Source organism: Lepidochelys kempii, chromosome 6 (assembly GCF_965140285.1).
Source record: "Lepidochelys kempii isolate rLepKem1 chromosome 6, rLepKem1.hap1, whole genome shotgun sequence".
In the NCBI taxonomy this organism is placed as follows: domain Eukaryota; kingdom Metazoa; phylum Chordata; order Testudines; family Cheloniidae; genus Lepidochelys; species Lepidochelys kempii.
Window position 1 is genome coordinate 119,597,700 of NC_136385.1, and position 21,876 is coordinate 119,619,575.

Genomic DNA, 21,876 nt, shown 5'->3' on the forward strand with positions numbered 1-21,876 from the left:
TTTGTACCAAAACACATCAATAGCAGCTACTTGCTGCCAGCCGAGCCTCTTTAGCACGGCTCTGAATTAAAACAATAACAAGTATGTCAAGGTTCCTCCCCCACTCTGAACTCTAGGGTACAGATGTGGGGACCTGCATGAAAACCTCCTCAGCTTACTTTTACCAGCTTAGGTTAAAACTTCCCCAAGGTACAAATTAATTTTATCCTTTGTCCTTGGAATATCCACTGCCACCACCAAACTCTAACTGGGTTTACTGGGAAATGTAGTTTGGACACGTCTTTCCCCCCAAAATTCTCCCAACCCTTGCACCCCACTTCCTGGGAAAGGTTTGGTAAAAATCCTCACCAATTTGCATAGGGGACCACAGACCCAAACCCTTGGATCTGAGAACAATGAAAAAGCATTCAGTTTTCTTACAAGAAGACTTTTAATAGAAATAGAAGTAAATAGAAGTAAAGAAATCCCCTCTGTAAAATCAGGATGGTAGATACCTTACATGGTAATTAGATTCAAAACATAGAGACTCCCTCTAGGCAAAACCTTAAGTTACAAAAAAGACACACAGACAGAAATAGTCATTGTATTCAGCACAGTTCTTTTCTCAGCCATTTAAAGAAATCATAATCTAACACATACCTAGCTAGCTTACTTACTAAAAGTTCTAAGACTCCATTCCTGTTCTATCCCCGGCAAAAGCAGCATACCGACAGACACAGACCCGTTGTTTCTCTCCCTCCCCCCAGCTTTTGAAAGTATCTTGTCTCCTCATTGGTCATTTTGGTCAGGTGCCAGCGAGGTTACCTTTAGCTTCTTAACCCTTTACAGGTGAGAGGATTTTTCCTCTGGCCAGGTGGGATTTTAAAGGGGTTTACCCTTCCCTTTATATTTATGACAAAATACAGAACAGAAATACAGGAAAATTTTGGTTAAACACCTTTGAAAAATGAGGACTTATGAGTTCTCCTATTAAAAATACCCCCTCAATTATACTTCAGATAGTGAAGGTGCCAAAAGGTTTGTTGCCTAGCAGTGTTTTTGTGCATGTTTATGTGCTATGGGTATTACATATGGAGAGGAGCCTCCCCTGCAACTCCATAGTGCTGGCTCCTGTCCTACGGGGCTGGGCCCGGCTCCCTGCTCCAGGTGTTGTGACCTGGCTCACGGGCTTGCAGCACCACTCAGTTTGGACTGGTGGTCCCTCCATTGCGGAGGGGTGGCTGGGCCAAACCTGAATGGTGCTGCAATCCCACGCATCAGTGTTTCTTGCGCCCTCCTTTCCCCCAGGTGGCCCTGCTCCCAGCTGCAGCGTGGACATACCCTTTGAAGTAAAGTCAATGGAGCTGTGCCCATTCATACCAGCCTCTTTTTGAAAACCTCCAGTGAAGACGCATAGGCAATCTGTTCCATTGTTCTACTGTTCTTACAGTTAGGAACTTTTTCCTGAGATTTAATCTAAATCTGCTATGCTGTAGTTTGAACCCTTGTCTCAGAGGGCAGGACAAATGAGAGGACAACTTTTCTCCCATCTTTTTTTATGGCAGCCTTTCAAGTATCTGAAGACCACTATCATGTCCCCCCCGCCCCATCTCGTCTTTTCCAAACTAAATATACCCAGTTCCCTCAGCCTTTGCTCACATGCCTTGCATTCCATCCCTTTGATCATCTTTGTCTCTCGCATCTGGATCCTTTCCAGTTTCTCTACATCCTTTCTATACAGCAGTGACCAAAATTGGATGCAGTCCTCCAGCTGAGGCCTAACCAGCGCTGAATAGAATGGTACTATCACTTCCCATGACTTGCCTGCGATGCTTCTGTTAATGCAACCTAAAATTGCATTCATGCTCCGCCCCCCCCCCCAACAGCATTGCATTGCTGACTCATGTTGAGGTTGTGCTCCACCACAACACCCAGATCCTTCTCAGCAGTGCTGTTGCCAAGCCCGTTATCCCCCATTCTGTATTTGGGCATTTAGTTTGTTTTCCCTAAGTGTAGCACCTTGCATTTGTTTGCTGAATGTCATTTTGTGGTCTCTAGCCCGGTTCGTCTATTTCTCAAGATCCCTCTGAATGTTAGCTCTATCCTCCAAAGTATTGGCAACCCCTACTAGCTTTGTGTCATCTGCAAACTTGATCAGCCTGCTCTCCATACCTCCATCCAGGTCATTAATAAAGGTGTTAAACAACACCAGACCCAGAACAGATCCCTGTGGAACCCCCCAATTATGTATCCACTTAATGGTAGTTCTGTCCACATTTGTCCAGCTTACTTATCAGAATGTCATGTGGGACTGTGTCAAAAGCCTGGCTGAAGTCCAGGTATATTATGTCTATCATATTCCCTCTATCCACCAAACCAGTTACCCTGTCAAAGAAGGAAATCAAGCTGGTTTGGCATGATTTGTTCTTGGTAAATCCATGCTGGCTGCTATGATCACCCCTTCATCCTCCAGCTATTCGCTAATTGAATGGTTATACATTGCTCTAGTAGTTTCCCAGATATCAAGCTCAAGTTGACTGCTCTATAGTTCCCCGGCTCCTCCTTTCCCCCCTTTTTCAAGATGGGCACTATGTTAGCCTTTCTTCAAACTTCTGGGACCTCTCCTGTCATCCAGGAGTTTGTAGATATTATTGTCAGTGGCTCCAAAATTTCTTCAGCTAATTCTTTCAGTACCCTTGTGTGCAGAGCATCTGGCCCTGCTGTTTTGAATTCATTCAAATTGGTCAGACGGTCTGATGTGTTCTTTACTTATCCCAGTCTACATCCCTTCCCCTGTATTGTCTATGATAACTTCGCTAGTCATCTGGGCACGTTATTTTTTTGTGAGAAGTCTGAAGCAAAGTAGATATTGAGCAGCTCTGCCTTCCTATCATCTTCCCTTCCCAGCTCATCTTCTCCATTGAGCAGCAGACCCACACCTTCCTTAAGTTTGCATTGATACCTGCTTAGTGGAGGGGAGGAGGAGGAATGTACAGATGCATTTTAGTACTATTTCCAAACTGTGTGATACAAAAATTAATTGAATAACATGAAATAAATAAATGTATTTGCATACTTCAAAAAGTTGTGTAATAGTCTAGCAGTTTGATTTCTTAACTTGTGCAATAAAAAGGCAATGCATACAGTTCTGTTTTATTCCACAAATTAGCCAAGTGAGGTAAATATTATGTAAGTAAACCTCAGAGGAGTTTAATGGAGTTTTGCATATTTACAGCAGCACAGAGAATTTGAACCAGGGATGCCCTTCCACTGAAATTCACCCTGCCAATATGAATTACAGGTGCTGGCACTTATATAATTGATGTTGGGAATGCACTGTTTGAAAGGTATAATGTTGAACTGGGTAGCTGGGGAATTGATCCAGCAAGGGACTTAGGCACATCTCTAACTTTACACGTGTGAGCTGTCCCAGTGACTTTCTTCCCACTCACATGGGATAAATGCAAACTTGACTTCAGTGGGGCAATTCATACTCTTAAAAGTTGTGCTGGACTGGGGACTCTATTTGCAAGAGAATTGCAGCCTTTATTTCTTGTTGGTGAAATCCTGTCTTGATTCATAATCAGACCTTTATAAGTAAACTCGGATTACCTGAATGTCTTGGGGTACCTCTGCATAATTTTAGAGAACGGAACTTTGGTCCCTGTCTGAATTTTGGATTTGGGGCATGGAAGCAAATTTTGGGTAACTCAGCATTCTCATAACTAATGCTTGGATCATCAGGACTTATCTAGGGTGACCAGATGGCCTGATTTTATAGGGACAGTCATGATTTGGGGGGCTTTTTCTTATATAGGCACCTGTTACCCTCCACCCCCGTCCCAATTTTTTACACTTTCTATCTGGTCACCCTAGGATTTATCTGTAGTGGATTCCATTCTGCCTCAGAAGTATAAGGGGTTCTAAGAGGATTTGAGAATTTGCATGGTTTTTGTTGAGTTTTCTTCTCCACTTTATCATTTTGTCACTGTAGCATGTTTATGTGTTGCCCCAGTGGTGTATATTGTCAGCTCTTTTTTTTTTTTTAACACTCTAGCCTTGAATGTATACCTAGAAAGTCACTTATGTAAAATGACAGCACATAAATCTTTCTTACAATAAATAAGCAGCCACAATTGTTTGTTTTGTAGGTTTCATGGCAATCTTGGAATACCATAAATGTTGAAATGAGATGTAAATCATAGTTAAATTTCAGTGGATAACTATTAAAGCATAGCTAATGTTTATAAGTTGTTACTTGACTGTGGGGAAAAAAGCAGAAATGGATTTTTCTTTTCCAGTTTTATGTATGGGGAACTGACGGATAAGAAGACCATTGAAAAAGTCAGACAGACTTTTGACAACTATGAGTCAAACTGCTTTGAAATTCTCCTGTACAAGAAAAACAGTATGTATAACATTGTGGTAATCGACAGTACATTTTTTAAATGAATAATTGAGCAATAGCAATTTTTCTTTTAACATTTGTGTGGGAGTTTGAGGCAAGATTTTTAAAAGTGACTAGTGATTTTGGGTGCCTTAATATTTGAATGGACCACTTGAGACCCCCTAAAAGGGTCTGGTTTTTAGTAGGTGGGTGCTCAGCACTTTCTGAAAGTCTGGCTCCTTTAAAATGCCTCAGGTGAGGACCCCAGAAACACAACTCATTTTTGCAACTTTTGGGGTATATAAAGGTGATCAAACTAGGTACATTGGTAGGAAGCACTGTGTGAGGTACTCCATGCAGATTGGAGAATGTCCCTCAATGATGAGCTGGAACACTCATGTCCCAGCTGTCTATGGTCCTGTCAATTGTGCTTACTGATCTGATGGCTCTATGGTGCATAAAGACACCCATTAGGAACTTGAATGAGACCACCAAACATAAGACCCAGTCAAGAATTAATACAAGGTTATTAGAAGGCAGAGGACAATGTAGTAACTCAACAGTGTGACCAATTCTCTCCTGCAGCTGGCTGGCCTCTCCCAGCAGGTCTGAAGAACTGGAGATGATTTTACTTCAGAATCAGGTTGCCACCACATATTGCCATCCTACTCTTTCTCTTTAGGTGTTTATGCTGCTCCTGTGCATTGTTCTTGCTCTTCAACATTTAACATGATACTGGACACAATCTGTCAGTTGTGGATTGGCTGGCAGAGTTTACAGACTCTGTGTTTTTAACTCTTTCAGTCCCTCTTTTTTTTTATGCTTGGACTTAATCACTATTCAAAGAATGCTGCTGCCATGAGGTCACGGAAGCTTGACCCAGTAACTTGCACGTTCATTCAGTTGTGATAGGCCCTAGCCTTGCAAGCTGCTCTCCACGGGCAGACCCCTGCGCCTGCATGGAGTAGCTTGCAGGATTGGGTCCACAGCTTTTCCTAGTGTACTTCAGTTGCAGGAAAATAGTGAACTATAGGAAAGGGCAAATCATGTTCCAGCGCCTCAGCCAATAGTTGTGCTGTATGTCACTACAAACACTTCTGTCTCTAACTATGAACTGAGGATTTAAGACAATGCTGCTCCCTGAGATTGCACCTGCTAAGACTTCCTGAAATGGTATGTGTGGTGTTTATACTTTAATTCAGCTTTCCCTTTTTAGGAGAAATCATCTCATCCTTTGCCTTGCACACACTTAAGCAATAATAAGGTATCCTAAGATCCCCCAAATTCTGTCCATCCCGAAGTATTTTAGCAAACTTTTCCATTGAAAGAAGAGCAATTGCAGCTCTCATTGCCAGTATTGCTGCAGGTGTCTTGCCATGTCCTGTGAATGACACCATTCTGGTCTTTGGCATATGGTCATGTCTGTTCCTTTGCTTTTCTGCTGCTCTGCTCTTTTGTCTGTGCACTCTGCCTGATTGCTCCCACATGTTAGGAAAATGTCCTGAGATGGGTTTGCCCTGCATTTCTCCACTGGAAGAGGCTTCTATCGTTGCCATGCCCTGTTTCCAGCTGGTAACAGAATGGATCCCTCGCAATCAACTCTCCCTTTTGCTAGTGGGTTATGTTATGAAAAATAAGCTGAAGTGGCAGCTCCTGGTTAACAGGTCTCAGTCTTTCATTAAATTCCTTTCCCTTTTATTTTTAAATAGAAAAGCTAAAAGCTTTCTCCTGATCTTTTCCCATATCAGGCCAACAGCTTTTGCTTCAAAAAGAATTGAGTGGATTGCCTCTCAATAAATCCCTGAAACACAGCTTCCTCATTAAAACCTTCAGCTGTGCCCAGATTTCCAGCTCTTCTGTCTATATTTTTTATAAGATATGCGGGATAACGGAAGGACTTTGTAATAAGAAAATATCCAAGTACAGTCTATAGGGTCATTCTCTGTTCAGTCTTGGATCAGATCCCATCCTTAAATTCAGTCTCTCTCTCTCTCTCTCTCTCTCTTCCCCAAAAGCCAAGAATTAAGACTTCCTTTGGTACTAACACTTTAACTGTCCGACTTCTGTCTCAGCAAATGCGTTGTCCAGCACTTGGTTCTACCCAGTCATAATCTGTACCTGGCTTCCTGCAGGTTGGCAAAACTAAGTCCTTATAAAAAGAAAAGGAGGACTTGTGGCACCTTAGAGACTAACAAATTTATTTGAGCATAAGCTTTTGTGAGCTACAGCTCGCTTCATTGGATGTAGCTGACGAAAGCTTATGCTCAAATAAATTTTAGTCTCTAAGGTGCCATAAGTCCTCCTTTCCTTTTTGCGGATACACAGTAACATGGCTGCTACTCTGAAATATGTCCTTACAGTGACCACACTACAAAAGCACATGTTAAGGTTAACACTGTAGCAAAAAATAGGTAGTGTACATTTCTTCTAGAACACCTGCAGAAAATGCTGACTGTTACCAGATTGAGGGATTTCAGTTTATTCCCACTGGAGGTCAGGTGTGTCACCAGCCTTCTGCTCTGAGTTCACTGCACTTTCATAGACCAAGTGAGAGAACACCCAGTGTTCATTTCAAACCCCACCCTGTGCCTAGCAGTACTGTGTGTTCTTGCTCATGAGTTGTGTAGGTTTTTCTCCTGAGAGACTCTTTTTGGTAGTGACTGAGATTTGTTTGACTTCTCCTTTGCCTCCAGCATAGTGAGAGGTATTATCCAGGGGATGCTGCTTTCAGGCATTATCCTCAGGCTGCCCTCAGGCTGCCCTCAGGCCCTCAGGCACTTACTTAGCATTTTAAGCTTGCTGGTATGAGGGCTGCCTGGTTTCCTTATGTTTATTAGAGTGCCTTCTGCTTTTTAATTAGTTACTTGTCCAAAGAGCTGCACATTACAAACCTCTTAGAAGCCAGTGTTCAGGTTTGTAAATCTTGAGTTGGCCATTGGGAGTTGAAATAATTGAGTCAGCACAATGTCCCTGGAATACACACTAAACCACAGGCCTTCCTTGTGCTTGTACCACTTACTGCTATTATGGTACTGGTGTAATCACAAACAGTTCAATGTAGCCACACTAGCCATGGTGAATTGCAGTTTTGACCCTGTCCACACTAGTCCTATGCTAAACCATTTTATTTTCAGTGCCCTCTGGTGGGAGGTTTTGAAAGGCGAACAATGCATTGTGGATGGATTAGTCTGTGTCCATACTGGTACCAAAACAGTTCAGACTGAAAACAATTTTTAACCCGGCTGAAAGCATGTCTAAAAGAAGTGGCATTGTGCATTCTGCTAAGCCATTCTCCAGCACGAGGTCTGAAGATGCTCAAAAGAAGTGGATGCCTGTGAAGTAGCCGTTGCTGCCCTGTTGTTGGCCCTTCAGTAGCCTCTGTGAAGAATGTCAAGACATCAAGCTTGCTGTCAAGCTGCGGATCTATGGAACCACAGTTAGACCAACTCCGCTGAATGGAAGTGAAATGTGGGCATAGAGGAAAGCTGAAGAATGTTGGAATGATGTTTTCCATTCTTGTGGTCTCCGTCCACTTCTCCATATGAAGTGGCAGGACAAGATCAGAAATGAGGATATTCAAAAGCCGAACTAGCAGTCGTCTCCATCCACGCTAGTTCAGTTTCAGTGGCTTTCTTGGCCTGGACATATTATTTGACTAGATGGCCAACCAGTTTCAAAGTGTGTGTACCAAGGAATGCTGCTACTTGGCCGACAATCCCAAGTTGCCAAAAGCTTCGGTGGTGTGACAAGATTGCCAGGGGTGGATATAAACCGAATATACAATCACACCACCTTAAGCACCTTGCCAGAGATTAATCCATGTGGCAATTTGCGAAGAGGCCATGCCCTGTGCTGATGATACTAAGCCATTTGGAGCACCTCTGTGTATGGATGTGAGGTGTTATAAGCTTGCTATGGGGAGCAATTGACTTTCAGGGTGGTCCATGTTTTCTAGTGGAGGTAAGGCTTTACTGATATGTCATTCATACAAGTGAACTGTGTATCTCTATACAAACTGTTTAGGATCCCAAATCAATAAGAGTAAAATCTACCTCCCCTGCAGCAGATCAGCATGCAGAAATAGAACTGATGTGGTGCACAGTCCTTGTGGTGGCTGACTACACAGGGGTGAATTTGACCATACAGAGAACAGGACACTTGCTAGTTTCATTCTCCTGCATGATGTACCAGTAAGCGTATTACATTCCTGCTGTGTGCATATATATCTGCTCTCCTAACCACTCTAGCATTTTAGGTGCTTTGTTGATTGTTTGCTTAACCAAAGTGCCAGAATTGTAAAATGGTTTTGCCTTGAATTCAAATACTAAGAGGAAGATATATCGGTGGGTATATCATCTGTTGGTTAGAGGAGCAGAGAGACTGGGAGTCAGACCTCTTGTGCTCTATATCCAGCTGTGGGGGTGGGTCTGGGTATGGTCTGGTGATTAGCCCAGGAGACTGGGAGGCAGGATGGCTGAGCTCATCTCGCGAATGTTCTTTTTCATGTGTGGTAGAGTGTCAAATCTGGGACATGGCACATTTGACAGCATCATCCTACTTTACAGAGACATTTAAAAATGTTTTTAAAAAAATCTAAAGCTTGTTTTTTAGAGGTGGCCAGCAAAGGAAAAATGTAGGTGTCTTTGCCATTTTGTTTTGGTTCTCTGTGATGTGTAACATGAACCTTCAAGGTTTTCCTGTCGCTTTGTTTATTACTTTAGAAATATCAAAAAGTTTTGCCTACCTTGAGGATGAGAACTACCTAAACTCCAAAGGGGGTGAAGAATGATAGGCAGAGACCGGGCTAAAAGGGGAACAATAAAAGTGTTATGGCAGAGATTATTGGGGTTCTTTCTTTGGTTACTTGTGGTAGTTAATTGGATTGCTAGCATTTTCTCATTTTAATCTGCATGTGAATATATTATAGACCCAAAGAAACATGGCAAAGGTACAGCTATCTAGAAATGGTTTTCAGATAAATGTATGTAATACAGCATTTAAAACATGTCGGAGCTGTGGAAAGCTGGTGCTCTACCACATGGCCCTGGTTTCTTTCTCTCTTCTCCAGGAACCCCAGTCTGGTTCTACATGCAAATAGCACCTATAAGAAATGAACATGAAAAAGTGGTTTTATTCCTGTGCACTTTTAAAGATATCACTTTGTTCAAACAACCAATTGAAGATGATTCAACAAAAGGTAATTTTTAAAATAATTTTATTATTAATGTTAAAATACACGTATTCAAGTTGAACCTCCGAGCAGAAGCAAACAATGAATGTGAAGTGTTTCTTGGCTTCAGGAAATGCTTAGCAATATGTAAAAGTTCTGACAGCATTCTGCTACGTTTGTGGTATAAAACTCTTAAGATCAAGCACTATGTATGTAACATTCACTAACAAGATGCTGCAACTATCCCTAGACTTGGTGTATCTTCTTTTTTGGTATGTATCCGATGAAGTGGGCTGTAGCCCACAAAAGCTTATGCTCAAATAAATTTGTTAGTCTCTAAGGTGCCACAAGTCCTCCTGTTCTTTTTTTGGTATGGTTTCACTGATTGTTTCAGCACAGCTAGATTTTGCTTAGATTCGAAACTAGTATCATTCTGAGACATCTTTAGCCACTTTTAATTATTTGTTAAACTTTACTGTTTTAGGAGATTGAAAATTAAACATCTTTCCCTAAGGAGATTATAATTTTCCATTTAGTAAACCCTTTTTCCCCCCTTGGTGATGAGGTACTGATATTGTTTTCAAGTTGAAGGTGAAATTACAATGAAATGGCCCATTTCGCTTGTTCCTCGTTGCCAGCAATGATATCAACATAGCTCTGGTTGTTGTGTGTGTTTGTTTAACAGCTGCTGCAGATGGTGTTCATTTGGATGTGCAGTGGCCTATTCAAATAAACATCCAGGGCCAGATCCTCAGCCTTGTCCAAGGACAGCTGCTGGGGAAGGGTAAAAAGGACCTGTTTATACTGTCTCTCTTGATCCTGAGGCATATTCTGTGCTTCGTGGCTGCTGTATGCTAAGTTTGTGTGTTGTTTTTCTAATTATACTTAGTGCACACTTGGTTAAGGAAAATAATATCCTGTTGCATACAAGATTTGCTTTGCATTTGCTTATCGTTTATTTATTCCTCACCTTTCTCTGCTCACTCCCCAAACTTGTCAAAGTCTGTGTTTCTCATGAAGAACTATGAACTATGAAAACCTGGATTTGTGCTGGAAATGGTCCACCTTGATTATCATACACATTGTAAGGAGAGTGATCGCTTTAGATAAGCTATTACCAGCAGGAGAATGGGGTGGGGGGAGAGAAAACCTTTTGTAGTGATAAACACCCATTTTTTCATGGTCTGTGTGTATAAAAACATCTTCTGTATTTTCCATAGTATGCATCCGATGAAGTGAGCTGTAGCTCACGAAAGCTTATGCTCAAATAAATTGGTAGGTCTCTAAGGTGCCACGAGTACTCTTTCTTTTTATGAATACCCAAAGCTTTAAAGAGAGACTCTTGGTGTCATCCAAGTGCAAAAAACCAGGGTCTGAATGATTTTTCTTACAGTGTGGATAACATCTGATTATCCATGCTCAGGTAATTCAAAAGTTACTGAATATATTTGTCAGGCTGTCTGGAGAGGCTTACGAGCATGCGTGCCAACCTCAGGGCAGATTGTCCAGGAACAGGACACAAACCCCAAACTGGCTATCACTAGATTTCACCAACCAAGTAACAAGTGTGAACTCCTCAGACACTATAACAGCCTTAACATGGAGTTCCAGACGGTCCCCTTGGGCACGCTGATCTATCTTGCCACCCAGGCAAGCCTGCCTTTGTGATAGATGGTCCCTTACACCAAAAATCACAATGTTCAGGTTATTCCTAGTCCCAAAGAACTATCACTTTCCCCAGGTCATTTGTACCTTACATCTCTCATCAAAGACAATGCTTGTAGTCAATCCTATATTAAACTAACTAAAGGTTTATCTACCAGGAAAAAAATAAGTTATTTACAAGGTTAAATCAGGTAAACATATACACACAAATGAGTTACAGTCTTAGGTATCAACAGGTATTAGATGTTGCTGTAATATGCAAGCTCTTTGTGTCCTTGAGGGCTAACCCAGGCTAAACAGCTTGGGGATCCCTTTCTTATGCATAGAGATTTTGCCCTCTCCCATTCCAAGCAGCATAATAAGCTTTTCTTGACATAGATTTTTATCCCTTTCCCCCAGGGCTTAAGCTGATGGGTGAGGATTTGTGCACATCTCCGTTTCATGGATGTTTGGGGAGGGGGGCAAGCAACAAAGTCTTTTGTCCAATGATGTTCCACAATGGCTTGTCTGATGCCCATAGGCCTTCTTTTGTTGGGCAGGAGATGACCCCTCTTGTGGTAAACTAGTATTTCACATTTGATGATTTTTCTCTTCTGGTGGGGCAGGTTTACAGTTTTAGAGCAAACATTTTTTTTTATAGTTACAAAGCAAATACGTAAATACTACCTTATATCATAGGATACAGATATTATAAGTGAGATTAATGCATGCAGCAATTTACAAGTGTTTGATAAAGTCTAAACACCTTCTTAGAACTCTAATAGCTATTTTGACAATACTAATGCACGTGTGAGCCAGACTGGTTTCCAGCTATGCATTTGTCAGTGTTCAGTGAGGCCTAGGAGTCCCGGCATGAGTTGGCACCTGGTCTGTCAGTATTTACTTCAGACTCTCAATAAACAAATAAATAAATATGTTTATAATTTAAAAAGTCCACCTTTGGGCTAAGACCAAGTATGAGAAATTTCTATCCAAAGATGAATTCTTTGTGAAGTTATAAGAGCATGAAAGGACACCTGAAATGGAAATGCCTTCTCAGCCATTGCAATATTGTTGCTGCCACTAGATGGAGTTAGTATCTGGTGTGACAAAGTTCCTCCTCTGCCTTGGTGGGTCCTGTGCTTATTGGTGGATTTGCTTGCCTCAGAGATTCACGGCAGCCCTCAGTTTGGCCACTTTTGCTAGTGGCTCAAACCTGCCGTTCACTCAGCTAACCTCATCACTGGCCAGCATGGGGAAAAGGAAGGAGAACAATCCCCACAGTCTCTGCTGGTCCACTTAGTGGGTCGGGGGACAGGCCAGGGACCTTCCCTTCTGGTGGGACCCACAGTCCAGGTCAACTCCTCCTGTATCCAGTAGGGAGTTGGGAGGATGGGGGAACCTGTGCCCGCCCTCTACTACGGGTTCCAGCCCAGGGCCCTGTGGATCACAGCTGTCTACAATGTTTCATGTAACAATTGTGTGACCACTACAACTCCCTGGACTACTTCCCCATGGCCTCCTCCCAACACTTTCTGTATCCTCACCACAGGACCTTCCTCCTGATGCCAGATAGCATTTGTATTCCTCAGTCCTCCAGCAGCATGCCCTCTCACTCTCAGCTCCTTGCACGCCCCTCACTGACTGAAGTGAGGTCCTTTTTAAACCAGGTTCCCTGATTAGCCTGCCTTAATTGGTTCTAGCATCTTCTTAATTATCTCCATGTGTCCTAATTAGACTGTTTGCCTTAATTGGTCTCAGCAACTTGTTGATTGTTCTGGAACTGCCCCTGTTACCTTATCCAGGGAAAAGGGACCTGCTTAACCTGGGGCTAATATATCTGCCTTCTATCACTCTCCACAAAGTCAACCTCCTCCTGGCCCTGGCAAAAGAGCCATCTATAAAACCATGAAGAGGAGATTGGCTGACAGGCCCCACAGTCACAAGCGGCCCCATTTCCGATCCTCCGTCCATTCATGCATCTGGGCAGAGTTCCTCTGGGCGGTGTCCACTGGCTCCCTTGACGCCTTCAAGGAGCAGTGGGCGCTGTCTGGGGTTCTTTGCTCGGTGTCCCAATCAGGTTCCCTTCATTTGACCCTTTTGACTGCACTCCCGTCTCTGTTATTTCATTAGTTGTCCTCTGGAATCACTTGGCTTCCAGGTCCTGTGGATCCTCCCCTTAGGCTGAGGGGTGGGGTGTGTGTGTGTGTGGTCCTTTAGAAGTGGGCGGGCTTGTGCCCGCCCACTTCCTGGATCCCAATAGGATCACTCTGCTGTAGCCATCTGGCCCGACCCCGTCACACTGGCTAAAAGTTCTTCATTGCACAATAAACTCCATGGTCTGAAGCATGCCCATGACCACTGCTTCAGCCTGGAAAACAATTTCCTGAAACTTTCAAGGTAAATCCCAACTAATTGAAAGGACTTATTAATTGGACAGGTGTAATGATATGGGGACAAATCCTTCTCCTCCCTCCCCAAACTCAATGGGGATGGGTGGGGTTTAGCAAATAAGGAGATGCTCAGCAGGGAAATCTCTGCACAGAGTTCCTCTCCTTTACTCCTTTTGCCCTTCATGGAATCTGCCCTCAAACTCTGTGTGTCCCCAGGGAGCTGCATTAGGTAAAGAAGCCCTGTGCCACTCTCTTGCAGCACCGGTCCAATGGAGCTGTGTTACCAAAGCCTCCCCTGGCTGTGGCTGCCTGAGCGAGACCTACTAAAGAGGAATCCCAACCAGAGCAATGATATTACCTCCCCAGGCTGGCTGAGCTTTCCTGGGGAACCTCTGTGGGGATGGCAGTTCCCCTCTCCTGCCCTCGCTGCTTGTTGGGCTGTCCACTTCCCAGCCCTAGCTAACTGCCTGCCCTTCCCCTTGTATAGATACTTGCTGAGTGCTTATTAAGAAGGGGTAGTGGATGGCATAATGAACCTTCCTTCTCCCCAGTCTGGGGGATGGGGGTGGGGCATCCATATTGGTTCCACCTCAGTAATATGTGTTTATGGGGGAAAATATTAAGAAGCTGTGAAAATTCTCTCTGTTTATTGCTGTTGTCTGAAATGGGAGGCTCTCATTATTTTCAAATGCCAATTATTATATTTAAGCACCATTCCAAAATATTGCCCTATAGCAGGCTGAGACTTTAACCTGCAAGTTTAAAAAGCCCATTTTCCGTGTCTTCTGCTTTCACGTGGGCAGACCAAGAAATGCGGCTGAAGTCTAACAGCACTTGATCAGAGTACTTTGGATAAAATATCCAGTCCAAGCCTGTTAACCCCACATCATTGGCCTGATTTTCCTCTCACTTACACTGATGTAAATCAGGGGGAACTCCCTATGTTTGTTCATATCTCTCTCTCTCTCTCTCTCTCTCTCTGAAAATATAAAACAATAAATGTTGGCAACATTATGCATCAAGTTGCAGTGAGGAAGGTCTAGGTTGGTTATTAGGAAACACTATTTCACTAGGAGGGTGGTGAAGCACTGGAATGCGTTACCTAGGGAGGTGGTGGAATCTGCATCCTTTAGAGGTTTTAAGGCCTGGCTTGACAAAGCCCTGGCTGGGATGATTTAGTGGGCGTTGGTCCTGCTTTGAGCAGAGAATTGGATTAGATGACCTCCAGAGGTCTCTTCCAACCCTGATATTCTATGCTTCTACGAGCATGTGGGAGAAAACCCCCCAGCACTGTTGCATAATCTTTTGGATCTCAAATGAATGAGTCTGTATTGCCCCACTGCACTGGAATTACAGAACTACTTTGTCAGATGTAGTGCTATAGGGTATGCATAATTCATTTTTCTTGCAGATAACATTGCTGTATGCTCACAAGCTCTCAGAGCACTTTAGTTTTGAATTATGGGCTTGATAGATATATAAATTACAATTTACTGGGAAATTTAGAAGCATTTATGAAAAGCACTATGGTAAAATACTGCTTTAAAGTACTAGAATTTGTCATTGAAAGGGCTTTTTTTTTTTTTTAAAAAGACTTTTTTGTTTCGAGAGTCTACCAGGGCTATGAAGTACATAATACATAAGTAAAACATATGCCCACTGTAACTATGAATGGTGTATTTGAGTAGTCTATTATTTAAGATGTCTGTTTCATTTAAGATGAAAAATTCAACAGCAATAAAATATCAATGCCATTATGTACTAATCCTGCCATACCAATGTATTCTGCAGGATCGGTAAGCGTATTGCCATATCCTAGAGCTATAATATATCTCACTCCTGCAAAGCACAAGCAGATAGTCTTTAAAATAATAACAATTAGACAGTGACGCAGGAGATAGGTGCTAGGATATGGAACCTTTCCCTTCAGTGTCATTGGCTTCAGTGTGTCCCAGATTGATAGGTTGCCAAAAAGCATTTCTTTGGATTTGATGGCTTCAGTCCAGTTTCTAGTGGGCAAAAATCATCATTGCAGCTGGCACCACTGTTGGCTCTGTGAGCAGGGATGGAGGCTTAGCCATTATCTGACTCCTAGAAGTGATTCCTCTAGGCCTGAATTTTGCACATAAGTTTGCATTGCTGTTGCCAGTCCTACACCTGTTCTGTTGATAAACAGGTGGCTTAAGTTTTCAGGGCTGTCTAGTAGTGCCTTTCACAAAAACTAAATTCACTTAAAAAAAATCTGAAAATGCCACTTAAAGGAATGTTCCTGATAGAAAGTTCTGTTCCGTACACAACCCAAAACCACATCAACAGTCTATAAATCTCTTGCAGTTAATGTTTAATGAGAGAATAATCCCATTGAAAGAAAATCTAACCCCCTGAGAGGTACAATTAAAATAAAAATTGATGTAAAAGAGTAACGTTGTTTGTTTAAATGGGTACATTTTCTACATATAAAACCAACAGCTCCTAAGCAATATATGAAATAATGAATATAGTTTTGGGTATCCAGGTTTTTAATGCATTTTTTTGTACTTGCAGCTCAGAACAAATAGCTGCATTTATTATTAAAGTTAAATCTAAAAATTCCTGTCAGCAGCAGAGTCATGAAACTTGTTAAGAAAAAATGAACAGCAAGATAAATATGGAATGTTCTGCATTTGAATGTGTTTGCACAATATGGAATCACAGTTAAGCTAGAGGAAAGGCAGAAAATACATATAATATGAAAATACCTAGCTCTTATATAGCACTTTTCATCAGTAGATCTCAAAGCACTTTGCAAAGGAGAGCAGTATCATTATCCCCATTTTACAGATAGGGAAACTGAGGCACAGAGGGGTAAAGTGACTTGCCCAAGCTCACCCAGTGATTATGCACCCATTTTGAGCTGACCAGTGGCTGGATGTGAATGCAACATAGGTGTGTGCCCACTTGTTAGTATGCAATCAGTGGTGCATGCAAAAATAGTTGTGCAAAAACAGAAGTCACGCATTTAAATGTATCCTAGCATTGCAGCAGATTATAAAACAAGGGACTACATGGAATTTTGAAGTCAATGAATTTGGCCTAATACTACTGAGGTAGATGGGATACTTTTGTGCACATTGAGTAACACCTTGCTCCTTCAGTGGTCTCCTTGGCTTCAGTGGGCCTGCTTGTCGAGTAAGGCACTACTTAATGCCTGCAAAAGTCTTACGATCTGGCCCATTAATTTCTGCTTGTTTGTTTATTTTTATATCCATTCACCTCTATCCCCGGTAAAGCTACATTATAGTGGAAAAATTTATCATAGAAAATAGTCCATTTCACCAGCTACCCTTTATCCATAATAAGGAACAAACATTTAGCTGATGTAATAATCTGAATGGCTGAACGTCCATAAATGTTTTCGCAAAAAGAAAAGGAGTACTTGTGGCACCTTAGAGACTAACCAATTTATTTGAGCATGAGCTTTCGTGAGCTACAGCTCACTTCATCGGATGCATACTGAGGAAACTGCAGAAGACATTATATACACAGAGACCATGAAACAATACCTCCTCCCACCCCACTCTCCTGCTGGTAATAGCTTATCTAAAGTGATCATCAAGTTGGGCCATTTCCAGCACAAATCCAGGTTTTCTCACCCTCCGTCCCCCCTCCCCCCAACAAACTCACTCTCCTGTTGGTAATAGCCTGTGTATATAATGTCTCTGTGTATATAATGTCTTCTGCAGTTTCCACAATATGCATCCGATGAAGTGAGCTGTAGCTCACGAAAGCTCATGCTCAAATAAATTGGTTAGTCTCTAAGGTGCCACAAGTCTGTATTCGCAAAAAGAAAAGGAGTACTTGTGGCACCTTAGAGACTAACCAATTTATTTGAGCATGAGCTTTCGTGAGCTACATCTCACTTCATCGGATGCATATTGTGGAAACTGCAGAAGACATTATATACACAGGCTATTACCAACAGGAGAGTGAGTTTGTTGGGGGGAGGGGGGACGGAGGGTGAGAAAACCTGGATTTGTGCTGGAAATGGCCCAACTTGATGATCACTTTAGATAAGCTATTACCAGCAGGAGAGTGGGGTGGGAGGAGGTATTGTTTCATGGTCTCTGTGTATATAATGTCTTCTGCAGTTTCCACAGTATGCATCCGATGAAGTGAGCTGTAGCTCACGAAAGCTCATGCTCAAATAAATTGGTTAGTCTCTAAGGTGCCACAAGTCCTCCTTTTCTTTTTGCGAATACAGACTAACACGGCTGTTACTCTGAAACCTGTCATAAATGTTTTAGAATTGTATATTCTCATTACTGATGTTAGAAGCTGATATATCTTTCTTATTTTATATTTCCAAACTGCCTGACTCCAAATATTGCTAGCTCTGTGCTTTGGTTTGTTTGCCATAGAATATAGATAGTTTAAAGTGGTGTTGTATGTTAACCATTTCATGCTTTACTAGAAGATGGAAAAAAAGGCCTTTTCATTATCCGAAGGTGTTGCGCTCCTATGGGCAGGAATCAACATTAGAATTGCTGTAATTACCCTTTGATAGTCTTTTTTTTCGGAGAATATCCTTGTTAACCTTAGCATTTTTGCTGCAGATTAAGATCTTCGATACTACTGTGAGGCATTGATTTAAATGCCTTCATTATTTCCTTTACTTTTAAGATCAGACAAGCCCTGACAAAGAGGTTAATTGCAACCCTGTAGAAATACATTAATGTTTTCTTAAGGAAAACGAGTCATGTCTTGATTTTCAGCAAAGCAAATATCCTAATAATATAATATTTCCCTGAGACTTTTAAACTCTTCATATTCCCTTATTCATATATGTGGCTTATAACAACTATAATATCAATTACGGCCTCCATTTTCAAATAAGGCAATTCAGAAGCCCTGTATTCAGATCCTCAGTAGTATTTAGGTGCTTAAGTTCCACTGATTTCAGTAGGAGCTAGGTGCCTAAATGCCTTTTGAGGATCTGGGCCCTAAATCCATACTTTTGCTTCTCAATAAACTGTAACAGATACTCGGTGATGCTGAGCACCTCCAATTCCCACTGAAGTTAATAGGAGAGTGTGACAGAGTACCGGAATCAGCCACCGAACCAGCACTCTGGTCGCTCTTTAACCAGTTAAACCCTCAGGGAGGGCCTGATTAAGGAGAGGAATTCATGATTTCTAGATTGGATTGGGGCTGGAAAGCTAATGAGCTCATTAGCTTGTTTACAAGGAGACAGGATAAAAGAGCACAGGAAGGAAGTGCAGGGTGGGAGGGGGGAGTGAGAGAGTGCGTGGACGGCCGGACAGACAGGTGGGCGAGTAGTGCCTGACGAAAAGGAGCGCTTTGGAAGAAGACCTCTTTTCTTTCCCCCCACTTTGGAGAAGGAGTAACAAAACTGGTTAACATTCTAAATACTGTGACTGCACTCATATGTAGACGGTGGAGGAGTGAAATACTGCAAACAAACTGCATGATGGTACCTATCTGAGCAGAGGTCTCTGAGCGAAGCAAAGAGGTCGGGAGCAGTGGTACCCCTGTCACACTTGGCGGATCCTTCCTTTATTCTTGCCGATAAAGAAGGTGATGGTGGAACTGGTGTAAATGTTTGGCAGGCTGAGCGATGGAGGAGACTTTCCAATGCTGGTCGAACAGCAGAAACAAGTGCAGAAGACCTTGCGGAACTTCTAACAGTCCCGCCATTTGAAGAGAGATCTTCTTGCTTGCCTGGCAGGCTCAGCAACAACCAAAACCCCTGCAGGAGTTTATAAAGGAGTAAGTCCAGGTGCAGCAACAACTACTACAAAGTGGGGCTTGGCAATCGGGTGCGGGTCTAGGCCCCTGCAAGATGAGCCCTGCAGACGACCCTGATGCCTTTGTGGTCATATTGGAGAGAGTGGCTTTGGGGGCAGGATGGAATAGGGAGACTGGGCGCCATGGCTAGCACAGGAGACGCTCAGGAGGCCTATGTGGCTCTCAGTGAGGAGCTGACAAGAGATTGCAAAATGGTTAATGTGGCCAGCATAGACTAGATGGGCCTTTCGATGGGCAAGTCTCAGTAAAAATGTTGAGTTGCAAGATGGATGGAGTGGGGGATTATGGCCTCAGGCATTTGCCCCAAAACCAACAGACTAGGCCACTTGTCTGAGGCTGGACATCCAAGGTGTGGACATTACAGACGCTGTTATTCTTGAACAGTTCCTCTGCTGGTGGATAACCACATATGGGTCAGGTGGCATCAATCTGTTACCCTAGATATGGCAATTAAACTAACAGAATAGTTTGCAGTGCTGGACATTCCTGGGGGGTGGGGAGAGTTGGCTGCTTGCAGCTTAAGTGGCCAGATCTGGGGAGGAAGACCAGAGAACCTACATCCAGAAAGAGCACTGAGAAGGAGAGGGAGGAGCCCAGAGGAACATCGACGGGGTCTTGTCTATTGTGTATTACCAGTGTGGGCAGCAGGAATGTGTAAAAAGAGACCGCCCATACACGGAGTGAAGGTTTACAGACTTCTGTGGTTGGACCGGGACTCCCAGCAGGGAGAAAGAAGGAAGCTACCAACTGTTCCTGTAGTGTTGCGGAGAAGGTATCAAAGGGGGCTGGTGGACACTGCCTCCGCCTATTCACTAATCAGGTGGGAGTTGGTGGAACTTCCTGGAGCAAGGGCGTGGCTCGTATGCATATATGAGTGAATAAGAAGCTCTGCCCTGTGGCACGGGTACCCCTGGAAGTTTGAGGGAAGTTCAAAGGGAAATGGGGTGGAGTAGTGGATGGGTTACTCCACCCCTTCATATTAGGCACAGACTGGAACCCTTTCCTATTAGAAAAGCAAAGGGGCATCCGGAACCCTGGAGAAATGGAATGAAACCCAGGGGGGAAAAAGCCATTAAGTATAGAAGGGCTGGAAAATATTAGACAGGAGGACACAAGCCAGAGAGAAGATAAAGAAAGGGGGAGTACCCCGACAGGCAAAGGAGGAGTGAAAAAAAGACAAGGACATAGTCTCATAGGCTAAAGATAACCCAGACTTATTACCAGCAGTCCTATTAACAAGGAGACAGGATAAAAGAGCTTGGGAAGGAACTGCAGAGAGAGAGAGAAGCAGGAGCGGGATACAGTTGCAGACAGACAGACAAGGCTAGTAGGGCCTGACAAAAGGGAGAGCCCTGGGAGGAGACACCCCCTACTTTGGTGAAGGGGTAGTAGCACTGAATGACATTGTGCATACTGTGTGACTGCACTAGTGTGGAGAAGGTGCAGGTGGAGTGAAATGCTGTAAATTACAGCACAGTTGTATCCGCACAAGAGAAGGTCTTTGAACAGTGTGAAGCAAAGTGGATGGGAGCAGTGGGTTCACAGTCACAGAGAGTCTGGTGCTCAGCACCTCTGAAAATCAGACCACTTTAGTTAGGTGTCAAAATATCCAAGTTCCTAACCTTTAAGTATCACGGTTTGACCATTATTGGTTAGTGTGGTGGACAGATCATTTTATGGCTGCCAAGGTATTAGCAACATACTGCAGCAGCATGGTGCTGGAAAGCTGGCTGAATGGGCTAGCTAGGGATTCCCCCCATGGAAGGAAAATAGTCAGTGGTGTAGAACTGACCTAGCAACTGTATGCCACCCGGCCCTGGCATACCATATGTTCCTAGGGATAGGGTCCATGTGGAGCAGCTGCTAGACATTGCCTGTTGGGGCTATGGGCGGGGATGTAGGTTAAATTCCTAGATTCCAAGGCAAAATTGACCATTGTGATAATCTAGTCTGACCACCTGTATAACATGGCCCACAGGACTTCCCCAAAATAATTCCTAGACCAGACCTTTTAGAGAAACATCCAATCTTGATGTAAAAATGGTTAGTGATGGAGAATTCACCAGGTTAAAGAGCCTCCAGGCTGCTTTTACTTATGCAGGGTACCTACTCAGCCCCCAGCCAGCCCCAGGTTCTTGGGGTCTGCTAAGGATCTGGCTGCAAGTAATAATTAGGACGAGATGATTTTAGTGAGCAAAGCCCTAACAACTACTTCTTTAAGGGAAGCTACATGCTTCCGTTTAAAATGTCCCGAATCAGAAGAAGCGTTCTTGGAAAGGACCCCAGGTGTCACTCCTTCTTTTGACAATTTTTCTGCTGGTCCATTTCCTGTGTTGTGTGTTGCCACAGCGTCTTAAGGCTGCACTACAGCTCAGTGCGTTTATTCTGACTTACTGGCCCCAAACACAAAGGGGCAGCTTTACATCAGAAAGGAACAAAAGCATTTATATCCTTAATTGATCACCAGCCTGTACTAATAGTAAAATAACGTGGGGCTC

The 21,876-nt window shown here is 43.1% G+C and overlaps 1 protein-coding gene across 1 annotated transcript in view; it reads left to right on the top strand.

Annotated features, from left to right (window-relative positions):
* KCNH5 (potassium voltage-gated channel subfamily H member 5) overlaps positions 1 to 21,876 on the top strand; it is a 235,511-nt gene that overhangs the window by 20,170 nt on the left and 193,465 nt on the right. Inside the window, exons 3-4 of the mRNA XM_073350736.1 lie at positions 4,281 to 4,387; positions 9,435 to 9,563. Coding sequence (XP_073206837.1) covers positions 4,281 to 4,387; positions 9,435 to 9,563 — 236 coding nt within the window. The remainder of the gene's footprint in view (positions 1 to 4,280; positions 4,388 to 9,434; positions 9,564 to 21,876) is intronic.